The sequence below is a fragment of the Gigantopelta aegis genome, chromosome 1 (assembly GCF_016097555.1).
Source record: "Gigantopelta aegis isolate Gae_Host chromosome 1, Gae_host_genome, whole genome shotgun sequence".
NCBI lineage: Eukaryota > Metazoa > Mollusca > Gastropoda > Neomphalida > Peltospiridae > Gigantopelta > Gigantopelta aegis.
The window spans coordinates 5516481-5541538 of NC_054699.1; the positions used below are offsets into that span (position 1 = coordinate 5516481).

A 25058-nucleotide genomic window follows, 5' to 3' on the forward strand; every position below is an offset into this window, starting at 1 on the left:
GAAAAAAGAAACACACATATATATATGTGTGTGTGTGTGTGTGTTATTACCAGAGTGTTTTTCGGTATCGTCAATATCATATATTAGAAATAAAAATTGTATTATGCGAGCCTCTGGCGAGCATAATACATTATTTTTGTTCCAAATATATGATATTGACGATACCGAAATACACGAGGGTAATAATCTCTTTATCATACAAACTCAAGCTTAATACAACGTGTTTTTGTAAACTGTACAAGCAACTTTAATTCCAGTCCGCCATTACTAGATATTCAAATGACGTAAGAATATGTGGCGCGGTGTATTTTTTAATGGAAATGACGTCAAACTCGAATGACGTCATTTTGGATGTCCTTACATCAAAATACAGTTATGCCTAAAGTTTCTTGTTTTCTGAACGCTGGACAGCTTTCAGTGTCAAATTGCCATTAAAATGTTTTTATTTGATGACTATGAATGCATACGTCAATCATGGAGTGTCACCCAAGTATGTTTGCTTAAATGTCAATAAACCTAGTGCCGAGACCTCGACTAATTTGCATCTAATTTGCAAAGTTATCGAATTCTTAAAGTATGTGATCTGAAAAATATCACATACTTTGATTGCACTGAAAATGTAAGATATTATATGATAAATAAAATTTCAATGGCAATTTGACACTGAAAGCTGTCCAGCGTTCAGAAAACAAAAAACGTTAGGCATAACTTTATTTTGATGTAAGGACATCCAAAATGACGTCATTTGAATTTGACGTCATTTCCATTCAAAAATACACCGCGCCACATATTCTTACATCATTTGAATATCTGGTAATGGCGGACTGGAATTAAAGTTGCGTGTACAGTTTACAAAAACATGTTGTATTAAGCTTGAGATTATATGATAAAGAGATTATTACCCTCGTGTATTTCGGTATCGTCAATATCATATATTAGGAATAAAAATAATGTATTATGCTCGCCAGAGGCTCGCATAATACAATATTTATATATACATATATATATATATATATATATATATATATATATATATATATATATATATATATATATATATATATATATATATATATAAATTTTAAGATGTACATTTAGTCATCAAAAGGGCTCCGTATGTCATACACATGTTACAACGGCAGAAAACGCTTAAGAATTTAAAGAATGTGTGATTTTTGGATTTGACTAAAGACTCCGTCTGCTCATGTAAATGACCTCATTACAAGTTTATATCATAACAAAATTACTCGACGAAACAAAAATAGAACAGAAACATACAGGTTATAATCAACAAGTAGAGTCAATGACTTAAGCTGTATCCTAACCAGACGCGAGCGACGCGAACGGTGCGAGCGATTATCTTAGAAAGCATGGATTTCAATCGCCGTATCTTATCTGGACGCGTGCGACGCGACAAATAAATTTGTCGCATCGTGCGCGTGCGGTTAGGATACTGCAATTGAAATCAACGCGTCGCTCACGTCCGGTTAGGATACAGCTTAAGTAAGTTAGTTGACTGAAGACAACACATAACGGTAAACAAATGTAAAGAACAGATACGATGTACAGTTATAACCGTCACTAAGCTGGCTATATTGATTACAGCACTAGAAATGTCACAAGACATTAAAGCCGCACACCCTAGTTCCATCCAGCGAAAATAAATTATAATTTAGTTAATCTACAAACCTGTAACACACTTAGATCACGTTTTTATCAAATGGAGTGAAAAAGCAGGTTTTATATCGATAAATACCATGGGAATCCCATGTCCCAATTGCTTGAAATAATTTTGAAAGTTAGTATTCTGATGTCACCGGTAGAAGCACAACAATGCCTACGTCACGACAAATTTCACAGACTTGGGGTGCGTTCGTTTCACCTCTCCTGGACATGTTCCAACTGTTCTGTCCTGGTTGTATCCCGTCTCCAGATATCGTAAGACTTAGCAAAATTATTGGTTTTAAGGGTTTGTAACGTTTTGTATTGAGACACTTACTTGTCTGAACTTTATTGTTACTGAAAATGTTCACGAACTGTGAAGAAAAAGCTCACAAATGAACAACAACAAATCGGATTGTGATTGCGCGAACCGTGCACGAGAAAACAAACCGAACCAAAATGATAACGGTCACGTGATATACCAACGTCTGTGACATTAAAAATAGATTGGACCTCGCTTGCTTAACGGTTTTTTCTCGACAACACTTTTTTTGAAAAAATGCAAAAAATGCATTTCGTGGTTTTACAAACATCAGGATTACCAAAAAGCACTTCAGGTGAATGGAAATGTGTATTCTAAATAATAAAATGTAAGTAAAGTGCAATTTTATTTGTGAAAAATGGGGTTTAATAGCGAAAAACAACGCCGTAATGGTTAACAAATAAACGTAACTAGGGTGTGTCCCTTTAACCTATAATTTTTTTTTGATATTTGGCCGTCTATTGTACATTTTATTCAAATACATTCGTCATAAATCTTTATACACTGGATATGTTAAAACAAAGGAATATTCGTGAACGTAATTGCTATTAAATAATACATTCTTATGTACAAGTATCTCTTGTTAGTTTTCGTGCTGGGGTGACGTTGAACATCTATTTTATTCTATTCTCTTGTTGTTAGTTTTCGTGCTGGAGTGACGTTGAACATCTATTTTATTCTATTCTCTTGTTGTTAGTTTTCGTGCTGGGGTGACGTTGAACATCTATTTTATTCTATTCTCTTGTTGTTAGTTTTCGTGCTGGGGTGTCATTTAACATCTATTTTATTCTATTCTCTTGTTGTCATTATTTTCTGTTCTCTTTGGCTTTCTGTTCTTCCAGATTTTATTAACAAGGTTTTGAAAGGACCTGATGGCAAGGACATCTAAAGGAAGAAACCGGAAGAAGAACCTCAAGTACTACCAACTCGTGTAGTAAAGTCTGCTCCAAGATAACTTCATTTCAAACACGTCAAACAGGAAGGATTTCGTTCTCATATTCTTGATGTTTCGTTACAAGGATATCCTGCCGTTCGTTAAAAGGATATCCTGCTGTTCGTTACAAGGATAGTCTTCTGTTCGTTACAAGGATAGTCTGCTGTTTGTTACAAGGATAGTCTGCTGTTCGTTACAAGGATAGTCTGCTGTTCGTTACAAGGATAGTCTGCTGTTTTCTACAGCCAGACGTTTGGTTCTACATACTATTCTCTTGGATATCGTTGCTTTAATAAGCTGAACAATAAAATAAACGCAAATATTAATTTAGTTTTTTTTAACTAATTTAAAATTATTCTTTTTGAATTCCATTAGATTTTGTATCTGTTAAAATGACTAATGTCTGGTGGACATTTTAGAACCAGTTTGAGAAATATTTTTGCAAAATTAATTGTATCATAAAATATATATATATTAATATTTTTTGCGTTTCTTTTGCTGTTCAGTATATATTTGATTGGTCTGCTTAGTCAAGAATGTTTTGATACAACCCTTCTTAATCAAGAATGTTTTCATACAACCCTTCTTAGTCAAGAATGTTTTGATACAACCCTTCTTAGTCAAGAATGTTTTGATACAACCCTTCTTAGTCAAGAATGTTTTCATACAACCCTTCTTAGTCAAGAATGTTTTCATACAACCCTTCTTAGTCAAGAATGTTTTCATACAACCCTTCTTAGTCAAGAATGTTTTCATACAACCCTTCTTAGTGCAGCAAACACTTTTTAACTTGGTCATTTATACATTTTACACTTTTGTATCTTTAAAACAAAAATATTGGTACAACAATATATAAATCTTTATGCCTATTTTGTTATTTAAGCAAATTTTAATGTGACCATTGAAAACCGAAATTGTTTATACCTTGTTGCTATATATAAAAACAGTTCTACTTGGTCTCATAAAACATTATTAAAACAAACGTAAATATGATCAGTGCTAAAAAACAGTTTTGACTTGTTACTTTAGGAAACAGTTGGTTATACCTGATTCTTAAAACAAGCTGTTCTACTTTGTTAATTGCATAAAGTGTTTGTTCTGTCTTCTACATTGTGACACATGTTGTTCTAGTTGACCAGTGTAACACATTTAAATCTGTTTTCTCACTGTATTCTTCTTCGTCTTCCTGACTATAACATATTTATGTTCTACTGTTTCTACTTTAATACATTTTGTTCTACTTCCTGACTATAGGACATTTTGTCATACGTCCTGACTATAAAGTCTTGATCTTTCTCGTTGTAACATATTCTGTTCTGAAACTAACATTGTGTCCTACTTTAACGCTTAGGCATTGTGTTTTACTTCTCACTGTAACCTACTGTTCTGTACTTTCTCAAGTCAGATTCTTCTACTTTCTAGCTAACATAGTTTCCTCTGCTTTCTCACTGTAATAGATTTTGTTCTACTTCAACACATTTTGTTCTACTTCATTGTAACACCTTTTGTTCTATTTTTGGTTCTAATTTCTTGCTGAAAATTTATTCTCTTTACTACCTCAATAACAAAGACAACATTTTCGATCCATAATTTTAATGCACGGAGGTTTGAGAAAATGGGGTAATTTTGTATTATGACAATTATGTATCTTTGCAATTTAAATACACACAATGTTTGAAAGAAAGTTGTCTTGGTGTTTACGCGATGGTGGATATTATCCAGCGTCACTTTTGCGAATTTGCTCATAAATATTGAAATTCAATATATTTATTGTTTGTGGGAAGTTTTGTAATTAATTGATATTAGTGAATACTTCGTTAATCCTAGATTAAATTAGTGAGATTTATAAAGAGTGTGTATAGTTTAAATACGTAGCTTTTTAACCAAATACGCAATAGATAAAACTGGAATTTATTTCGCTAAATTACGTTGAGCCCACACAGATTATATATTATTTTAAAATTCGGTTCATAGTGATGCATATTGTAGATATGTTTTCGCAAAAATCACCCAGTTTGAAAGACGTTTGTAAGCGTTAGCTTATTTAATTTAGTTTTATTATTTCGACAATATTTCAAATCTCGTCACGTGACACTTGCATGAGACTTCCTCCATGGATAAAAACGATCACGTGACTTGACTAATGATTTATGTTGAGGCTGTTGTGTTTTTGTATGTTTTAATTTAAAATAATCAATAATAATATATTTAAAAAAGAAACCAGGAATGGAGGGTGCCGCTATGTGACCTAGTTGTTCCGCTGTCTGTTCGTCGTATAAATGTTTCTTGCTACTTATGCTGTTATCTTTACATTTCTTCATTTAAAAAAAAAAAATCATTCTTAATTTTATGCTTGTTTATGCAAGTGTATGCTTAAACTTATACGTCATCTCTTCACTCGTATTATGTATATATTTCAGTAATGGAAATGGTACTCATCTTGACAAAATTTTAATATCATTATTAGTAAATACAAATGCGAAACAACGGCGTCTCGAATGTTTGTTGTATATTGGGGACAATGCTTTCCCTTTTCACCCCTCGTTTTAAAGTAATAATAATAATATGTTACATATTACAATATGAAGTATAATATTGTTTACAATTCGATTACATTGACAGAGATTGCGCCTTCCTTTATGTAGTGCTTAATAGCCAATGTTCTCCTACCCACCCCACATTTATCACCCGCTCTTTTCAAAATAATGCTTATTAAAGAAACTTGCGTGCGTTATTTAATAAATTATATGTATGCTTTGTATATGCATATATTATCTTTTGTAACACCTGTGGTGTTACGATATTAACATTGTATTAACTGTTCATTTTAAAAAAATATATAAGGATATTCGCTTTGTGTTTGTTTCATTGTTTTGTTTACTATGCAAAACTATATTATCATTGAACAGTTTTATTTGAATTTATAATGTTTTTAAGGATGAATGAACACATGCTTTTAAAATATCTTTGTTATTTTCACCTTAACGGCTAAAAATAAACAAGAACTGAAATCTGAAAATATATAATTTCCCATTTATGAATTATGAATAACTCAAAAATAAAAAAGAAACAAATGGAATACACAAAGCAATCTGTTGTTATTACTTTTGCATTTTTGTGGTTGTTTGTGTTTTTTAAACTCATTTATAGCATGAGAACACACCAAACATTGAAAGTAAATGTCTTTCAATCATTGATATTATAATAAAAGTTATATACCTTTTTTTAGTTATTCGATTGTTTCTTCTTTCCCAACCTCACACTAAAAACAATAAATTTAAAACAATTTACAAGTGTTTATTGCTACTACTGCATTAAGTGTTTTGCAGTCCACATTTCTGTTAACGTTCATTAATAGGTTAGCTTCACTTATCGTGTTTTGCATTATGCTACTAATTTTGTATTATAAATTATTTGTAAATATATACCATGTTGGCGCTCAATAAAACATTCCTGGAAAAAAAAATATCTTAGTTACTTTTGTTTACACTTTGCAATACCGTCGACAGTAAAACGTTGGAAGTAAATTGTGTCTGTTTCAGATATAACAGAATTTAGGTGTGAAGGACAAACCATATCCAATGCCCATTACCAACAAAATAAAATTAAATAATAAACTTTAATTTGTATAATCCAGCAAGATAGTTCAAAAAATAGTATCGCTAACTCCCCTACCCTCCCAACCAGTTTTTGGAAAACAATTATTGTAATTCTGAAGAATATAATATTATGTCCCAGTTCATTTGACTGTTCCAACGAAACACTAATCTATTACTAACAAAAGGCAAATCCTAATGAAAGATTCATTCTCAAAGTTGCAAATGTTTATAGTTTGCTCTTTTGCACACATTTATAATCACAACAAATTAATCGACGCCAAATATAACATTTGGATATTTAAATTAAGAATATACACAATTGTAATGTTCTATAACATGACATAAACAGTCCTTTCTTTCAGAATCGTTAAAGGAACATTCCTGAGTTTGCTGCAATTTTTAAGATGTTATCGACCAGCAAAGACTTTTTAACGATTGTAATTACATATCAAATATATTTTTCTGCATAATATATTAGTGGCTGTATATTAAACGTGTTTCTGATCGTTCTAATATTTGTACTAGGTTAAATTTCATTTTATTTCCTAAAATAAAAAAATTTCGTACGTACGAACTTATTTGAAAACAAAATCCACTTTGAGCTTCTTACAAATATTAAGACGACCAGAAACACATTGAATATACAGATAATGATATTCTAAACAAGAAAATATATTTAATATGTAAGTTTAATCGTAGAAGTATCTTACAATGTAGCAAACTCGGGAATGTCCCTTTAACAATAACATTATATAGTAGGCCCACGTAAAAGCAAAACACAAAGAAAACACGTCATCGCATAGATGCAATTCATATTAAAACTCACACGACTTCTGTCTCCCTTATCGGAGTAGCAGATGTAATTATATTGATGTCATTTGTCTGGGCATACAATTCAAGGTATAATTTTTATATTTCACAAGAGAAATATTCATGTTTAATTTTTGTCATTATGCAAATTTGAGACTTCCCTTATAATGGAAGAAACAATTCCACCAGAGTTTGTATTCCTTTACTGGATATATATATATATATATATATATATATATATATATATATATATATATATATATATATATATATATATACAGCCTTGAATCGGGTTATTCACAAAAGAGGTTGTTTTACTAATCACTTTATGGTGTGTTGGATATTTTACGACAAACGTTCTGTGTGTGTTTGGAAGTTATCGCTGTGTAGATCATGTGTTCTCTGTGCGGACATCGTTGCGGATCTGTTTGATTTGCGCTATGGAGTATAGCGGAGTACAGTGGAGTATACGCCCGAACGTCATGTTTGAAACGTTGACTACACGATGGAATTACATCATTATTTGATCTCAGGTACGTCACAAGGAACCTCTTAAATATCAGCAGTGGAGGTCTTCTTTGTAAGTATAATTTATTACTTAAAACTGACAGTAAACCTTTTAATAATTATCATTATTCTGTCATGCAGAATTCCGATCTAACTGGCACTCCGCTTTGACCAACGTCGAACTGTTAGATATTTCAGCCAGGCAGAATGTTGTGACTCAAGGGTGACGAGTTCGAACCTTAGTAAACACGAACTAAAATTACACCAGTTGTTAGTTTAATCCATCCATCCCACCAACAGTCTATCCCCCACTGGTTATTTCATTGGTGTCTCCCGCCCCCCCCCCCCCCCCCCCCCCCCCCTGTTTCCAACGAGCCTGTTGGGTCCAGTGTTTCTCTGTCTCTATATATGTCTGTCTCTCGGTCTGTATGTCTCTGTCTCTGTCTCTGTTTCTCTCTCTCTCTCTCTCTCTCTCTCTCTCTCTCTCTCTCTCTCTCTCTCTCTCTCTCTCTCTCTCTCTCATTCAATAACCATATAGTAGACATCATATCACGTAGCCATAGTTTAAAATGTGTTTATGTGCCATTAACACACCCATTTCGAGGTTCAGTGAGTACGCCCAGTACCCACCCTGGTATCCGCGCCTGGAACTCAGCTAGTCTACTATAACAGCTGGACACACCAGGTAATTACTTATCAATCAACCGGGCAAGTGTTCTCTTAAATGCGCGTTATATAAACAGCCATGGACAGAACTCTCTGGCTAAGTCAGAGGTTGTGCCCATGACAGACGTGCTTGAACAGTTCCCTGATGGAAGCATGCCAAACAGTTACCCACCCCCACCCACACACCCACAAAAAGTTAAACGTTGTTTTGTTTAACGACACCAACAGAGCACATTAACTTATTAATCATCGGCTATTTGATGTCAAACATTTGATAATTTTGACATAATATTATAGTCTTAGAGATAAAACCCGCTACGTTTTTCATTTAGTAGCAAGGGATCTTTTATATGCACCATCCCACAGACAGGATAGCACATACCACGGCCTTTGAGATACCAGTCGTGGTGCAGTGTCTGGAACGAGAAATAGTCCACCGACGGAACGATCAATAAAAAGTACAAAATCAACAACAAAAAGACATGAAAGATCCGAGTGAAAACATCTTTATTGGGATATATTGCACAGTACACGCCGCTGAGGTTGCAAGAGGTTTACCCACGTAGACATTTTCGTTTAAACACTTTTCTGATAAACAGCTGTACATCGTGTATTACTCCGCGGATCCATCTGTCTTTCAAATAGTCCGCTAATGATCAGGGATATACAGAAATAAATAAAAGTACACACGGCAAAATAATACACATATTCCGAGGCAGGTTGCGTCTTCAGTAAGAAATCCAAGAAGAAAAAAAAGTTCTCCTCTGCTGCTACGTTCCTAAACTAATTCTTCTATTTGGCGAAAGGATGTCCGGTTTGTAGTGCTAAGTTTGGAGTTACTTTTGGCACGAATCTGCAGCAGCATCTTCTAAAACCATGGGTTTTTGTTTTTGTTTTGTTTTGTTTGGGTTTTTGTTGATGTTGTCGCTATTTTAGACACAACTGATCATAAATCAAATTTTGTTTTCTGTTTCGTTAATAATGTTATTTATCGTCAGGGTATGGACCAGCCAGCACTTTGGAAATGAATTCTGAAATGGAAAAAACAAAAACAAAATTAAAAATTAAATTGAGTAAATGTATTAAAATGATGGAAACTTGAAAGTGTCAATACTGGAAAAAGATATAGGCTATGCAAGTACAGCAACGTTTACAAAGTAGGAAACGTTTATCAATTTACAAAAAGTATATAAACGGGTAAATAAATAAATAAATAAATAAATAAATACATAAATAAATAAATACAAATAATTATTTTAATAAACGTTATTAATCGTCATTAACTAAAAACAAAAACAATAAAAACAAAAAAAATCTTATTGTGTAACGATCTGGCTACACCAGTTCTTGTGGTTTGTACCCTGAAATATCCATGTGCTAAAATTAGGAGCGGAGACCAGTCTAGTGAAACTGTACTTGCAAATAATTGTTGACGTCACGTTACTGACTTGACACCTGATAGGTAGGCCTACTGCTGTTTTAAATTAATTTTTTCCTACTAGTTTATAATTAAATTATAATTTAAAAAAAAAAAATATTTTTCGTTTAATTATTTAATTCTGTATAAATTTACTATTTTATCTTATTATTTTACTAGAAACAGAATACTGTAGTAGTATCAATAGCACTAGCAGTAGTTGTAGTAGTAGTAGTAGTAGTAGTAGTATAGTAGTCGTAATAACGTTAGTTGTATTATTTTGCATATCTAATACGAATAGCGGTAATCACGTTAGCAGTATTATTTTGCCTACATACTAGTAGCGGTAATTAAGTTAGTAGTAATATTTTGCGTATATAATAATATTAATAACGTTAGTAGTAATATTTTGCGTATATAATAGTAACAGCATTAACGTTAGTAGTAATATTTTTCGTACATAATAGTAGTCGTAATAACATTAGTAGTAATATTTTGCATATATAATAATAGTAAATAACGTTAGTAGTAGTGTTTTGCGAAGATAATAGTAGTTGTAGTAACGTCAAGTAGTAGTATTTTTTGCGTATATAACAGCAGTCGCAATAACTTACTCATTAGTAGTAATATTTTGCGTATGTAATAGTAACAGTAATAACGTTAGTAGTAATATTTTGCGTATGCAATAGTAACAGTACTAACGTTAGTAGTAATATTTTGCGTATATATTTTTAACTAAAGATTAAAGGTATCTGCACCAAGAAGAGTCTTAGAAGAGTACAATTATATTATTCCATACAACTTTTGGTCAAGTGCTCATACAATACAATTTCTGTTTATCGACCGAACAAGAGGTGACTATAGAATTCTGTTTATCGACCGAACAAGAGGTGACTATAGAATTCTGTTTATCGACCGAACAAGAGGTGACTATAGAATTCTGTTTATCGACCGAACAAGAGGTGACTATAGAATTCTGTAGCAGAGGTGTAACCGATACATGTACTATGTACTTGTTATCCTCGAATGATACTAATCAAGTATGTATTTCCTTATTAAAGCGTCTTGGATTCAGTCGTGTACCAAGATAAGATTTGGTAGAGAGTAACAATTTAGTGATATTGATTTTAGTAATAGTTATATAAGCAGTAGCAGTGCTAAGTTGTTATTTTCAGTGTTACAGAATGAATACTAGAATACAGTTTCTTGTTATTCACAGGAATCAGAAAGATTAAACGTGTTAGCACATAAAGAAGGAAAGCATTGGGGTGGGGGTGAAGGGTAAGTTTACCGCACCCTTTACTTATCGAAGGGACCGGCCATGACCTTTGTTATGAACTCTGAAAGGAAGACATTAGGATGTGGAATCATTGACATAAATTGTGATAATGTGTAAAAAAAAAAAAAAAAAAAAAAAAAAAAAAAAAAAAAAAAAAAGAAGAACTACAAACAATGATATGTCTGTGTTAAATTCAATGCAACATGGATACGCGAAAATGCCAGTAACCAGGGCGGATCCAAATTGTATTGTGGACCATGTCGCGAACACCAAACAACCGTGAACGGGGTAGGATCTAGCTCAGTCGGTAGAGAGATCGCCCGAGGTGCTTGCGGCGTAGGATCGAATCACCTCAGTGGAACCATTCTCTAATTGGGTTTTCCACGACCCAACCAGTGCAGCACGATTGGTATATCAAAGACCGTGGTAGGTGTTGCCCTGTCTATGGATTAATGCATATAAAATGTAATGGGATTTCCTCTGAAGACGACGAGTCACACATGACAAATGTGTTTGACATCCAATAACCGATGATTAATAGCGGTGTCGTTAAACAAAACAAACTTTAACTTTTCCAAACAACTGTAGCTTAAAATTTGCTGGTATATGAAAGGTCATGGTATGCGCTATCCTGTCTGCAGGATGGTGCATTTTAAACATGGAGCGGGTTTCCTGTCTAAGACTATATGTCAAAATTACCAAATGTCTGACATCCAATAGCCGATGATTAATAAATCAATGTGCTCTAGTGGTGTCGTTAAACTAAACACACTTTAAAATGTACTGAGTAATATTCATGTCACGGGCGAATCTAGGATTTCCGAGTGGGGAGGGACAGGGCGAGAGTTTGGAGAAACCTGAAAAGGGGCAACTTGAAACTCTGAGATCGGCAGATTCCATAGAAGGATATTTCACATTAATACTAGAGCACCCCGCTGTTTACGCGAGATGGAAAAACTCTATGTGGAGGGGGAGAGGGGGGGGGGGGTCTAGACTGTAGCAAGCGAAGTTTTAGTGGAGTCGAGTCATACTACCCCGAAAAAAAATATATTTAAGAAATGATAACTTGGAGCAGTGGGGTGGGGTTTGACCTCCGATAACCCCTGCAAACACACCTGGGGTGGTGGCTTATCACCCCCTTGGTGGGTCGCTGCTATTTCTTTCTAATTGGTGATTGACGAGTGTGAAACTAAGGACCTGCCATCGTAAGGGGGACCTTACCCAAATATGTCACTCCCCCTATAGATCCGCCCCTTCTGAAACGTTTGACAATGTAACAGAAGAACCAGTGTGGACCTTCGTATTTGACCTTACCCGAATATGCCACACTCACCCCAGTCGTTGTAAGGAGGACTGTACCCAAATATGCCCCCCTCCCCTTATAGATCCGCCCATTCTGAAATGTTTGACAATGTAACAGAAGAACCAGTGTGGACCTTCATATTTGACCTTACCCGAATATGCCACACTCATCCCAGTCGTCGTAAGGAGGACTGTACCAAAATATGCCCCCCTCCCCACATAGATCCGCCCCTTCTGCAAAATGTGAAACTGTAACAAAAGAACCCGTATGGACCTTCATATTTGACGTTTCCTTCCAAATCCTCTCTCAAGTCGATACACTTAATGATGTCATCAACCTGCTCGTCACTCAGTCGGTCGCCTGGAAGAAAGAAAGAAAACAAAAAACATTCACTGAAAAAGATTACACAATTCATTTATACTTATTTTCGTGCTTCTGTCCAATTAAGGTCCTGTGCACGCACCTCATCTATTTGGTCTGTCCGTCCAGGACAGTAAGTAAGTGGTTAGTGGTTTGTGAAAGAGAAATCGGTGTTGTGGTCTTACTTACACCTATTCATTGAGTATTTAAAACTCGCTCTGGGTGGGTTCCGGTACCAGGCTACGAACCCAGTACCTACCAGCCGTATATCCGATAGCTTAACAATGATACCATCGAGGCCGGTCGATTCTTAAAATTATAAAACTCATAAAATCTAGCTCGCGAGGAACGTAGTTATAACTTCTCTTCTTTTTTTTGCGCTTGGTGTTTCAGGAAGATAGTTGTTTTTATATTATGTACGTTTAATGTATGTTTGAGAGAAGATCAACCAGCCCCCCCCCCCCCCCCCCCCACCTACAAAAAATGGGAGCCCGTACGCCTACGTACACATGAGTACTGTAGGTACACGTTTAAGCTGAACTTTGAAGTTTCACCCCTCATTAAACAAATTCTGCAGTCGTCCCAGAGCCAGGTGTACACATAGTGCGTACATACTTATAACTGTTAATTACAAATATTTCAGCAGTTATATAAACAGACGGTCCAATAATTGACATCTCAAAACAGGAATAAGATATAAATATTGATATACTGTTGCCAAGTTAGGCCAGAACATTTTACGCATGCTTATGTCATTCGGAACTCTTTCGGGACCATTCGGAATCATTCGTCAGTTTCCGTGAATAGTCTTACCCAATGACGTCAACACGTGTCTCATTTCCGCTGAGGAGATGAATCCCTGACCTTCCCTGTCAAATGTCTTGAAGGCTTCCATGAAGTCTGCATAAGTTCCTGTGTCTTTTTCCTTGGCAACGGTTTCGTAGATTGGGAGGAATTCTTCGAATTTGTACGACTTCTCGCCTGACAATAAATAAAGCAATATTAAATTAGAACATTATCTCTACCTGCGAACTACTTCACAACCAGTGATTGGGAAGCGGTGAAATCCACAGCAATGAGGTATTAAGTGACGTAGAGATGAGTGTTATCTTAAGGCGGGCGACGATTTAGCCTTTAGCCCATATCACTGTACAAAATGTAATGAAATAAACACATATTTAAAACAAAAAATCAAGACCCCCCCAACCCCTCCCGAAAATCAAACGTCATTATCTCGACATCTGTGATTTCAAAAGCCCATGATAGATATATCAAAGTCCAGAAATAGTCCCATGGTATAATTTTCACCAGCAACTATTATGTTTATCTCGAACCACCGATATCTCGACCGGCCTCGGTGGCGTCGTGATAGGCCATCGGTCTACAGGCTGGTAGGTACTGGGTTCGGATCCCAGTCGAGGCATGGGATCTTTAATCCAGATACCGACTCCAAACCCTGAGTGAGTGCTACGCAAGGCTCAATGGGTAGGTGTAAACCACTTGCACCGACCAGTGATCCATAACTGGTTCAACAAAGGCCATGGTTTGTGCTATCCTGCCTGTGGGAAGCGCAAATAAAAGATCCCTTGCTGCTAATCGGAAGAGTAGCCCATGTAGTGGCGACAGCGGGTTTCCTCTCAAAATCTGTGTGGTCCTTAACCATATGTCTGACGCCATATAACCGTAAATAAAATGTGTTGAGTGCGTCGTTAAATAAAACATTTCTTTCTTTCTTTCGATATCTCGAGTTTGGTGTTTGGTACCTTCCACATCGTAATGATGACTGTATAAACCTTTTTCCTCACTGTTTCAAAATGAACGAAAAAAATGTAGCTTATGTGTATCATTCGGAATTATTCGTCACTTTCCGTAACCCCCTTACCCCCCCCCCCCCCCCCCCCATTATCCAATGACGTAATTATCGTAGTAACAAACGTACTGAATGCTTCATACAAAAACAACACATGACTGTATAATAATACTTCATAACATTTTACCAACCATTACACATTAAAAGACTTGTGCTCGAATCCTTTGTTGTTTTTTTACAATAAAATATGTTTTCAATCAATTAAAGACGAAAGCGCAATTCGGAAGTATTCGGTACTTTCTGTAAAGATCCCGACGTGGTCGTCATGGTAACCGACTCACCGAATTTCTTGACTCCGCCGTTCTTCATGATGATCTCCTGTGTGGGGTTCAGGCCCAGACAGTACAGCATGTCGCCGGTTTTCGCGGCGTCCACGTCGCCGTCACGACCATCCCAAAAATCAAAAAGGTCGAACACCTCCCGAACATCTGAAACGAAAAATAAAACTTCTTAGCTTCAGCAGATGTCGGATTCGAATCCCAATAGGCCTACTGACCCCAACCCAGAATGAGTACACAGCTTAACAGGGGGCAATATTTGTTTGTTGTCGGGTTTTTTTACCTTTTTTTCTGTTTTTTTTTCTTCTTTTTGTTTTGTTTTTGTGGGTGGGTGGGCTTATATATATATATTTTGTTTTGTGTAACTAGTGAATACCAATTATTAAATATCGGCTAATGGCTGTCAAACATTTGGTCATTGTAAAACGTAGTCCAAGAGAACCCGTTACATTTTGTTCCAAATAGCAAGGGATATTTTAGATGCAGTTTCCAATAATCAGGGCATCACATACCACATCCTTTGTAAAACGTGAATTTAACATGCTATAATACTATATTTATAAGACTATATCTTCGGGCGATTAAAAAAAAATTGAAAGAAAATGTTAATTTCTTGAATATTTTATGACACTATCCTATTCCTGTATTACAGTAACATAAGTAAAGTACTGGCATACAAAAAGTTGGGTCTGGTATAAAACTGAATCTATTAGTAATAAGGTCAAAGAATATTCGAAATATTATGCTCAAGTTTGAATATGTTTACAAATTTAAGGCACAACTGTTTCTCTTTGAGATGTGATGTTGTTTGTTAAGTTCATGATTTTTATTATTAAGAAAAAAGTATACCGTTTAATACCGAATTTTATTCTTATTTTATACAGTATACAATTTCGTTTAATCAAAAGTGTGGTAGACATGAGTCAATGACTATAAAGCAACTGAGAACGTAACACTGGTTGTTCTAAAATAACGTCTGGCTCTTCAACCTTTTATGGCCGCCGATTCCTGGAAGCTATATTTAACACGTGGACCGCACGGGAATGGCATTCTACTTCGTTACCTGAAGAACATCACTGCCGTGTTCTTGGGGTCTAGAAGCACAAATCGGTTTACCAACAGATGCACTTGCTTCCAGGCCTTTTTCTCTTTTATTTTTTTTATTATTATTTTAATTTTCGTAATAATTGTAAAGGTATTCTTTCGTTAATTCACCAATTATTTCATCATTGAATCATTAGCATTCGTTCATTCGTTCACTTATATTGATTTTCGTGTTTATGTCTTCTTAAGGTTCAAGCACGATATCGTGGGCACGCATATGATCGCATTTATGATATCTCTCTGTCCAGAACAGGGATAATGATTTAGTTGTTAGTTATTTGTGAGAGAGAGAGAGATGTCGATGTAGTCGTCTTGAACCTTCCCAGTGAATGAATTATCATATAGACCCGTCTTGAGATGCGAACCCAGTACCTATCAGCCGTAAAGCTGTTAACGTAACCACCACGATACTGAAGCCAGCACAGTAATAAAATCAAAAGCTTTGGAATTATGGTACCAGAAGATTAAGTTTCTAATTACATTTTATGTAAATATATAGAAAAACCCGGTTTAACAAGATATAAATTTAATGCATTTACAGTTTTATAAATATTTGAAAAATGAAAACAAATATATGAACAATTTTGCTGAAGCTATCGTGGGTTGACCGAATATCTGAGCTATTGTATTTCATCACAAACATTACAATCGGCGCCTGTGAAATGAATACATAAAGAAATGAAACAGCTGACTTTGTAATTATTATTAAAAACAAATGTGTTGTTGGACTACGCAAAAACTATATAGCAACAAAGTAACGCGTTAATTTTTATTCTATATGATCTTGTTTACAAAATACTAGTAATATCGATATGGTACGTTTAAAATCCAAATTCCAATATGGCGCCCAAAGGGAAATAATGTGTAAGAGACGAGCCGGTTCGATCTGTCAATGCAGGGTGTCCATTGACAGCACTAAACAACGCTGACAAACAATGTTATTATTACTAGTCCAAGGACAGAGGTTAATAATTCATGATTAGTGAGGAAGAAGTCGGTGCAGAGGTCTTACACCTTCTAAAGATTATTCTGGCCACATATCGCCGTTATCTTTCCATAACTGTTTAGTTGACTGCAAATAACATATCTGCAGGTACAGTTCCAGTGAGGCCGTGGAGAAAGTCTAGGACAGAAACAAATTATAGCTGCTGACGAAGACAGCGCCGTTGCTAAGATGCGTCCCAGGTGGGCGCGCAGGTATCTGGTATTAAGTGCTATTTAGACGTACGCCTCCAAGAGCGCTCGGCGCCGTAGTGGATACATCCTAGCTTCACCAGATTATAACATTACTAGATGTAACCAGCACTTCGCATGTTGTCGCATGATGTATAATTGTGTTTGTATTGTCATCATATGCCAAGTCAGAGAACTATTCTGTATAAAGTCGGTGAAACTCGTGTCTAATGTTAAAGTTAAAGTTTGTATTGTCATCATATGCCAAAGTCAGTGAACTATTGTGTATAAAGTCGGTGAAACTCGTGTCTAATGTTAAAGTTAAAGTTTGTATTGTCATCATATGCCAAAGGCAGTGAACTATTGTGTATAAAGTCGGTGAAACTCGTGTCTAATGTTAAAGTTAAAGTTTGTATTGTCATCATATGCCAAAGTCAGTGAACTATTCTGTATAAAGTCGGTGAAACTCGTGTCTAATGTTAAAGTTAAAGTTTGTTTTATTTTACGACACCACTAGAGCACATTGATTAATTCATCATCAGATATTGGATGTCAAACATATGGTCATTTTGACAGAGTCCTAGAGAGGAAACCCGCTACATTTTTCCCATTAGTAGCAAGGGATCTTTTATATGCACCATCCAAACAGACAGGATAGCACACACCGCGGCCTTTGATATACTAGTCGTGGTCCACTGGTTAGAACGAAAAATTGCCCAATGGGCCCACCGACGAGGATCGATCCCAAATCGACCGCGCATCAAGCGAACGCTTTACCACTGGGTTACGTTCCGCCCCATCGTGTCCAATATCTCTATAAGTTCTACTAGACGACGTTTAGACGGGGTGTGGTGACTTTACACTGGGCTACGTTCCGCCCCATCGTGTCCAATATCTCTATAAGTTCTACTAGACGACGTTTAGACGGGGTGTGGTGACTTTACACTGGGCTACGTTCCGCCCCATCGTGTCCAATATCTCTATAAGTTCTACTAGACGACGTTTAGACGGGGTGTGGTGACTTTACACTGGGGGACCGGCCTCGGTGGCGTCGTGGCAGGCCATCGTTCTACAGGCTGGTAGGTACTGGGTTCGGATCCCAGTCGAGGCATGGGATTTTTAATCCAGATACCGACTCCAAACCCTGAGTGAGTGCACCGCAAGACTCAATGGATAGGTGTAAACCACTTGCACCGACCAGTGATCCATAACTGGTTCAACAAAGGCCATGGGTTGTGCTATCCTGCCTGTGGGAAGCGCAGATAAAAGATCCCTTGCTGATAATCGTAAAGAGTAGCCCATGTAGTGGCGACAGCGGGTTTCCTCTCAAAATCTGTGTGGTCCTTAACCATATGTCTGACGCCATATAACCGTAAATAAAATGTTTTGAGTGCGTCGTTAAATAAAACATTTCTTTCTTTTACACTGTGTTTTTAGTCCAAGATACGACCGTCGTGTACATAGCCAGCCCTTAGTCTACCGTCAGTATACATCAAGCCCAGTGGTACAGCGCTCGCTCGATGCGTGGTCGGTGTGGGATCGATCCCCGTCGGTGGGCCCATTGGGCTATTTCTCGTTCCAGCCAGTGCACGACGACTGATATATCAAAGGCCGTGGTATGTACTACCCTGTCTGTTTGATGGTGCATATAAAATATACCTTGCTGCTAATCGAAAAGAGTAGCCCATGAAGTGGAGACAGCGGGTTTCCTCTCTCAATATCTGTGTGGTTCTTACCCATATGTCTGACGCTATAAATAACCGTAAATACAATGTGTTGAATGCGTCGTTAAATAAAACATTTCTTTCTTTCTTTCATACAACAAATTAGCTCAGTCGGTTGAAAACTCGCTTGAGGTGCTTTGATCGTGAGATCGAACCCGCTCAGTGGACCTATTATCTGACTGGTGTGTTTTTTCTTTCAGTCCCATCTAGCGCCCCAATGACTGGCATATGAAAGGTCGTGGTATGTGGTGTCCTGTCCCTGGAACAAATGTAGAAGGTTTCCTCCATGACTATATGTCAGAATTATCAAATGTTTGACATCCAATAGCCGACGATTAATAAATCAGGGTGCTCTAGTGGAGTCTTTAAACAGAATAAACTTACACTGTCGCCATGTTTATGACTACAGAGTTTTATCATCTGAAAGACAAATGGTGGATTATCACTCTTTAGAAGAGTAATACATTATTAGGTGACCTAAATTAGCGATATGCCCAGGATAGCGTGCTTAAACCTTAATTGGGCATGATAATTAAAACAAGTTGAAGTGAACTGCTGGCTAGGGCGATCACTTCGTGACGTTAAGAAACGCTTGTTTTATGCGGTTCATACCACCTGCCACCATATCAAATCCTATTTAGCAACAGTAAGAAGGTTCATTTAAAAAAATTATAATAATAAAAATAAAAATTAAAATGAAAAGGGAGAAGAAAATCTTGCAAACTCCCTTCTTATATACAAGAGTGAGGATAGGTAACAACCAAATGCTATTTCGATAATCACACGGGGAAGGTAATTCATCCCTCGAGTGCACCGAGCTAGGTATGTAGACCAGGCGCGTGCAGCAAGCAGACGGTATCCGGTTACACACATCATCTTTTGACATAGTACCGAGCTGAGATCGAGTGTCTGTAAACAGAGGCATCTGCCAAAGACTCGAGGAATTATTCTGGATACGAACACCGCGAAATGCCATAAAGAAAGAGGAACATAAATCATAAACTTTCGGACTTGAGGTTGGTAGGTACTAAATTCGCAACCCTGTACAGGCTTCAAGTTAGAGTTGCTTTTAAAAGGAGTACCCTGAGTTTTCAGCCCTAGCAAGACTTCCGTTTGCCCCCATCCCCCAATAAAATAAATACACATTCTTGTTTTTTTAAAAACACTATATTATAATCTTAACATGTTTCAGCTACAAAGCTTTATACGGATAAATACATTTGGAATGACCATAAGCGTACGAGACAGGGGGACCGGGGTGGGGGGAGTCGGGAGGGGGGTAACCCTCCCCCCCCCCCCCCCCCCCCCCCCCGGTAGTTCTGGAACCAAACCTCAAATTCGAGCAAAAATGATAGAGATATTTTGTACGCCTATGGGAATGGCCTTCGGCCGAATTATGTCGTACAATATTTGTTTTCGTTAAACAAAACAAACTTTAACTTTAAACTTTTCGTACGAAATTAATTTAGACATAAATTGATATTGAGTTATTACAAAACATCACTACATTCAGAAATGCATTGATTATAGAGGTATTCATATCCTAACAAAAATAAAATGTAAGTAAATTGTAATTTAAAAATTTTAAAATATTTTTTGCAAATATTTTTAAATGGTTACAAACTCAGAATAATGACTTGGTGAGGAGGGCTGCGTCCGTTACACCAACACACACACACACTCTCTCTCTCTCTCTCTCTCTCTCTCTCTCTCTCTCTCTCTCTCTCTCTCTCTCTCTCTCTCTCTCTCTCTCTCTCTCTCTCTCTCTCTTGCACATTAATTGGATATAAGCACGAAAGTCAAGTTGAAATAAAATTATATACATCATGGTCACCACAATGTATTAATCGGCCAATCAATCAACCATATAACTCGTGCTTCCATCCACTGAACGTTCAAGTGCGACTGTCTTGGGCACATCCTCTGAGATTCCCCGGTGGATGTGTCGAAGACAGGGGGATTGGTGGGGGTAATAAAGCTATGGAATTTACCATTTGAATTAAAAGAGAAAGGATTTTTTTGAATGCATCATAATAACTAAATTTTCAATTAGAATTTAAAATAAATAAATAAACAAATAAATTGAAAAAACTTGTTTGCGTCAGGCCTAAAAACCTCAGTGTATGGAGAACTGGTAATATTCCTGTTACTAGTAACATGCAAACCGACTGATTACGCATTGTGGAAATACAGCGACGAGATATAGTGAGGTAGAAACACACATGGCCTTACTGTTCCAATAACAGAAACTCATTACATGTATATGAAACCACGCTGTAATTACTAATTAGGAACATTTCCAAGAGTTTAAATGGGAACATGTGTTTGTATCTGCATGTGTGCGTGCGTGCGTGCGTGTGTGTGTGTGCGTGTTTATGTATGGAGGTGCGTGTGCATGTTTCTGTCAGGAGAGAGAGAGCGAGGTTGAGAGGGTGTGTGTGCTTGCCTGAGGTGAGGATCGAATCACCTCAGGGGGCCCATTCTCTGATACATTCCCCGTTCCAACCTGTGTACCACAAGTTACTGTGTATGTAAAGGTTACACACCACCATTAATTACTCATGCAGTTCAATACAATTTCTATGTCAGAATATATTCTGTGAAAAATACATCACTATCGAGAGGGTCATGTGACTACTAATTTTAGGGAGTGCTCCCAACTGGCAAGTACCGTGTAAAAAATCAACATCGGTCGACCACTAAGTTTTTTCAGTTAACAACCCCCATGCCTGACCACCGCCTCGTGTTGCTGTTATACAATTGGCACTAAACCAAGTGCACAGTTGTTATCAGTTAGTACAACATATAATAAGTTACTTCAAACCAATGGGTTATTTAAATACTACAGAGGTCATCCTACGTATAATCATCAAAGGAAGATTTGAAAAAGCATGTTAAAATTGTGTAGGGTTTTATTTCATGAGAAACTATTTGCTAAACCGGACTATAGTAAGCTGCTATAGCAGGTAACGACACGACACATGGTGGTATGTTGACTCGACTGGAAATCCCTCAAAGCTGGACGCTTATCACGGCCCCTATTCAAATAGCAGTACAGAACAGACCCTTTGTAAACCTGATACCCCTTAGAATTGGACTGTTTAGTTTCTCTCATGAGTGTCCGGCATAGAGGGGTTTTCTTGCTGTTACTTGGTAGTTAAAGTATCCTGCACCGTTCTAAGTTTATTGCTCGAATGAAGAATTCCAGTACTCACCTTCGATTTCTGTTTTCGATAACTGAGACTGAAAAGAAGAAGAAAATAGAATGTAAATCTAGAAAATATAATGTAAATCTGGAAAATATAATGTAAATCTGAATTTATTATACTGTCAAAATGAATGTCACATTCCGCTGGAGGTAACATTTTCATTTGTCAGTAAAAAGTATCGAATAGAAAATCTTAAATTCCTGATCAAACAAATATTATTATGATATGGTGGCATTCATTTATACTGCATATACAATATATACTTTACTTTAGTTTTTGAAGGTTATATTGTATTTATCAAAGAAGAAATAAAAACACCATTTAATTATCATAAACTCAAAGTCATGTGTATTTATAAAGGCCATATAACTGACCTACTGAAAGACATATTATCACAGACCACTAATCTATTAAATGACCTGACAACCTATTACCTGGACAAAAATAAATTGATTTGTCCCTAAATGTACTTTATTCAACCATCTTCATAACCACCATACTCCACGTATTAATGATATTTTGTAAAAAAACACACAAAAAAACTATTAATTATGGCAATGGTCCATAATTCCAAAACTAACATTGCCGAGAAGGTTGACATGGATTTCACTCCATCATGGTTCAGTTAGGATGATGCGCTATCTAGATTTGGTTTTAAAAATTAATGTAATTTTCATTTGTTATCAATTTTTAGAGAATTGATGAAAATGGGAAAAATTTAACGGGTTTCCTCTTTAAGACTATATGTCAGAATTACCAAATGTTTCACATCCAGTAGCCGATGATTAATAAATCAACGTGCTTTAGTAGTGTGATTAAACAAAACAAATTTTAATATACGATGACAACAAAGTAAATACATGTAGTTCTTTCATAAGCGGGCTTAATTACCCAGGTCCATGTTGTTAAGCACTAACATACACTCAGTTACATTTTGTACTAACCAGTTATTTATAGATACAGTTTGTTTTGGAGCACATTGATTTATTAATCATCGGCTATTGGATGTCAAACATTTTGTAATTTTGACATATAGTCTTAGAGAGGAAACCTGCTACATTTTTCCATTACTAGCAAGGGAATTTTTATATGCACCATCCCAGAGACAGGACAGCACATACCACGGCCTTAATACACCAGTCGTGGTGCAATGGCTGGAACGAGAAATAGCCCAATGGGCCCACCGACGGGGATCGATCCCAAACCGACTGCGCATCAAGCGAGTGCGTTACCACTGGGCTACGTCCCGCCCCTTACCCGTAGATAAATACAGATATGTGTTCAAAGATAAATACAGATATGTGTTCAAAGATAAATACAGATATGTGTTCAAAGATAAATACAGATATGTGGGTGTTTCTTGTTTGTTTTTTGTAACATCGATTTAGAAGCCATGCATACAATGACCACACTATGTTAGTAAACCATTATATTTGTACATAATGATCTCTTCAGAAAGTTTCTTGGGAGGTGGTGGAACAAAACGTCGAGACCGTTACAGAGGTGTCAGAGTCGAGTTCAGTCAGCCGTTTGTGCCTAACGTTCACTAGACTGTTTTTTTTACGCTACATTATAATCTGAATTACCACTTCGGAAACCAGTCAAAATAGTTTGCAAACGTTTAGCGAAAAACGGCTGGCTGAACGTAGGCCACTTTTGGTACACTGTTTTTTCCTAGATGGAAGCGACATGTTGAGGTGGGAATGAGGTAACAGATGGTATCAGATATCTACTTCGAGCACTCGTTATATAATGTGCTGACGTCAGGTGCGTTTTTCACTTTGATATTTCCAATCAAGTTTTCATATCAATATTAACACACACGAGTTTCTACACATGCCACGCTAACAAGAAGATAGAAAATAGCTTCAAATATACAATTGTTTTGTTCTTGTTGTTTTCGGTACATTTATCTTTAATAGTTGTACCTTGGGCTTTAAATGTTTTATTAATACTATACAATTGTTTTGTTCTTGTTGTTTTCGGTACATTTATCTTTAATAGTTGTACCTTGGGCTTTAAATGTTTAATTAATACTATCTTACTGATCATTTCAAAACCAAAAATATATATTTGGATGCAAGCTCCGTATTTAGCAGTGATGCCAGGCCGGTAACCTATATGAGTGCCTACATATAAAATAGCTCTGCAAACCGAAAGGGCCAACGAGGGGTGGGTTGTGCGGCGTGCACTCCATCCCCCGGGCTTTACAAGTGTTTTTATAAATGAATTAAAGATATGACTACGCTCTCATAGTTCTACATATTTTCATTGTCAATTGCAAATGAGAAATAGTTACTTTAAAATTGCATTTACTTGGATGAAATCAATACCATAAATTTTAACATTTAACAAATGTTCTTCTTTCTTTCCACTGTTTTCCAGATACCGCTCTAGCAGGAAGGAACCAAACCTAAGCCACATGCTTATGCACTCTGTACAAGGTATTAGATCATAGCTAACGATTTTCAATATAATGTATCGTGGATTGCATATATGTATTAAGGCACACGCAAACTATGTATATTAAATTAATATATGCACACACGAAATCACACAGGGAGGGGGGTTTCAGGAAAGTCATGCTACCGTGGGTGAAGGAGGGTGATTCATAAAATCACTGTCTTACCATTGCGGCTGGTTTCCTGGATGCTGCCTCGTTCAGTACTAAAGCAAGAACTCTACCTGCGGAATGTTAAAAATGCCGTGTGCTATTCTCTCCCACGTGCCTGCTATATATACGACGAGTCCACTGCCGTACTTGGGGGTGTGGTGCACTGCGGCCAGATCCGCAATATGGACGATGCCTCACTGTTGCACCATCTGGTCACAGTAGGACAA

General features: G+C 36.5%; 2 protein-coding genes across 3 annotated transcripts in view; one reads left to right on the top strand and one right to left on the bottom strand.

The window, feature by feature from the left end:
• LOC121369770 (myosin essential light chain, striated adductor muscle-like) overlaps nucleotides 1–6384 on the top strand; it is a 47434-nt gene extending 41050 nt beyond the window's left edge. Inside the window, exon 5 of the mRNA XM_041494832.1 lies at nucleotides 2827–6384. Coding sequence (XP_041350766.1) covers nucleotides 2827–2873 — 47 coding nt within the window. The 3' untranslated portion in view covers nucleotides 2874–6384. The remainder of the gene's footprint in view (nucleotides 1–2826) is intronic.
• Nucleotides 6385–8990: 2606 nt separating this feature from the next.
• Nucleotides 8991–24980, bottom strand: LOC121369779 (myosin catalytic light chain LC-1, mantle muscle-like). 2 transcript variants are annotated; one of them, XM_041494848.1, is made up of 7 exons: nucleotides 24847–24980; nucleotides 22224–22251; nucleotides 15011–15157; nucleotides 13673–13840; nucleotides 12773–12859; nucleotides 11214–11257; nucleotides 8991–9531 (listed from the first exon to the last, which is right to left on the bottom strand). In XM_041494848.1, the coding sequence occupies exons 1-6, from the start codon at nucleotides 24847–24849 to the stop codon at nucleotides 11217–11219; spliced, it is 474 nt and encodes a 157-aa protein (XP_041350782.1). In that variant the 5' UTR covers nucleotides 24850–24980; the 3' UTR covers nucleotides 8991–9531; nucleotides 11214–11216. The 2 variants fall into 2 exon arrangements, with proteins under 2 accessions (XP_041350782.1, XP_041350775.1); XM_041494841.1 differs by lacking the exon at nucleotides 11214–11257.
• Between the last annotated feature and the right edge of the window lie 78 nt (nucleotides 24981–25058).

Bases quoted from the DNA above. Each gene is read 5' to 3' on its own strand.
- LOC121369779 (XM_041494841.1), bottom strand. The intron at 15,158-22,223 runs GTGAGTACTGGA...TTTTCGTTTCAG, and splicing joins ATCGAAAACAGAAATCGAAG to ATGTTCGGGAGGTGTTCGAC. The intron at 9,532-12,772 runs GTCCATACGGGT...TTTCCATTTCAG, and splicing joins AGGAAACGTCAAATATGAAG to AATTCATTTCCAAAGTGCTG.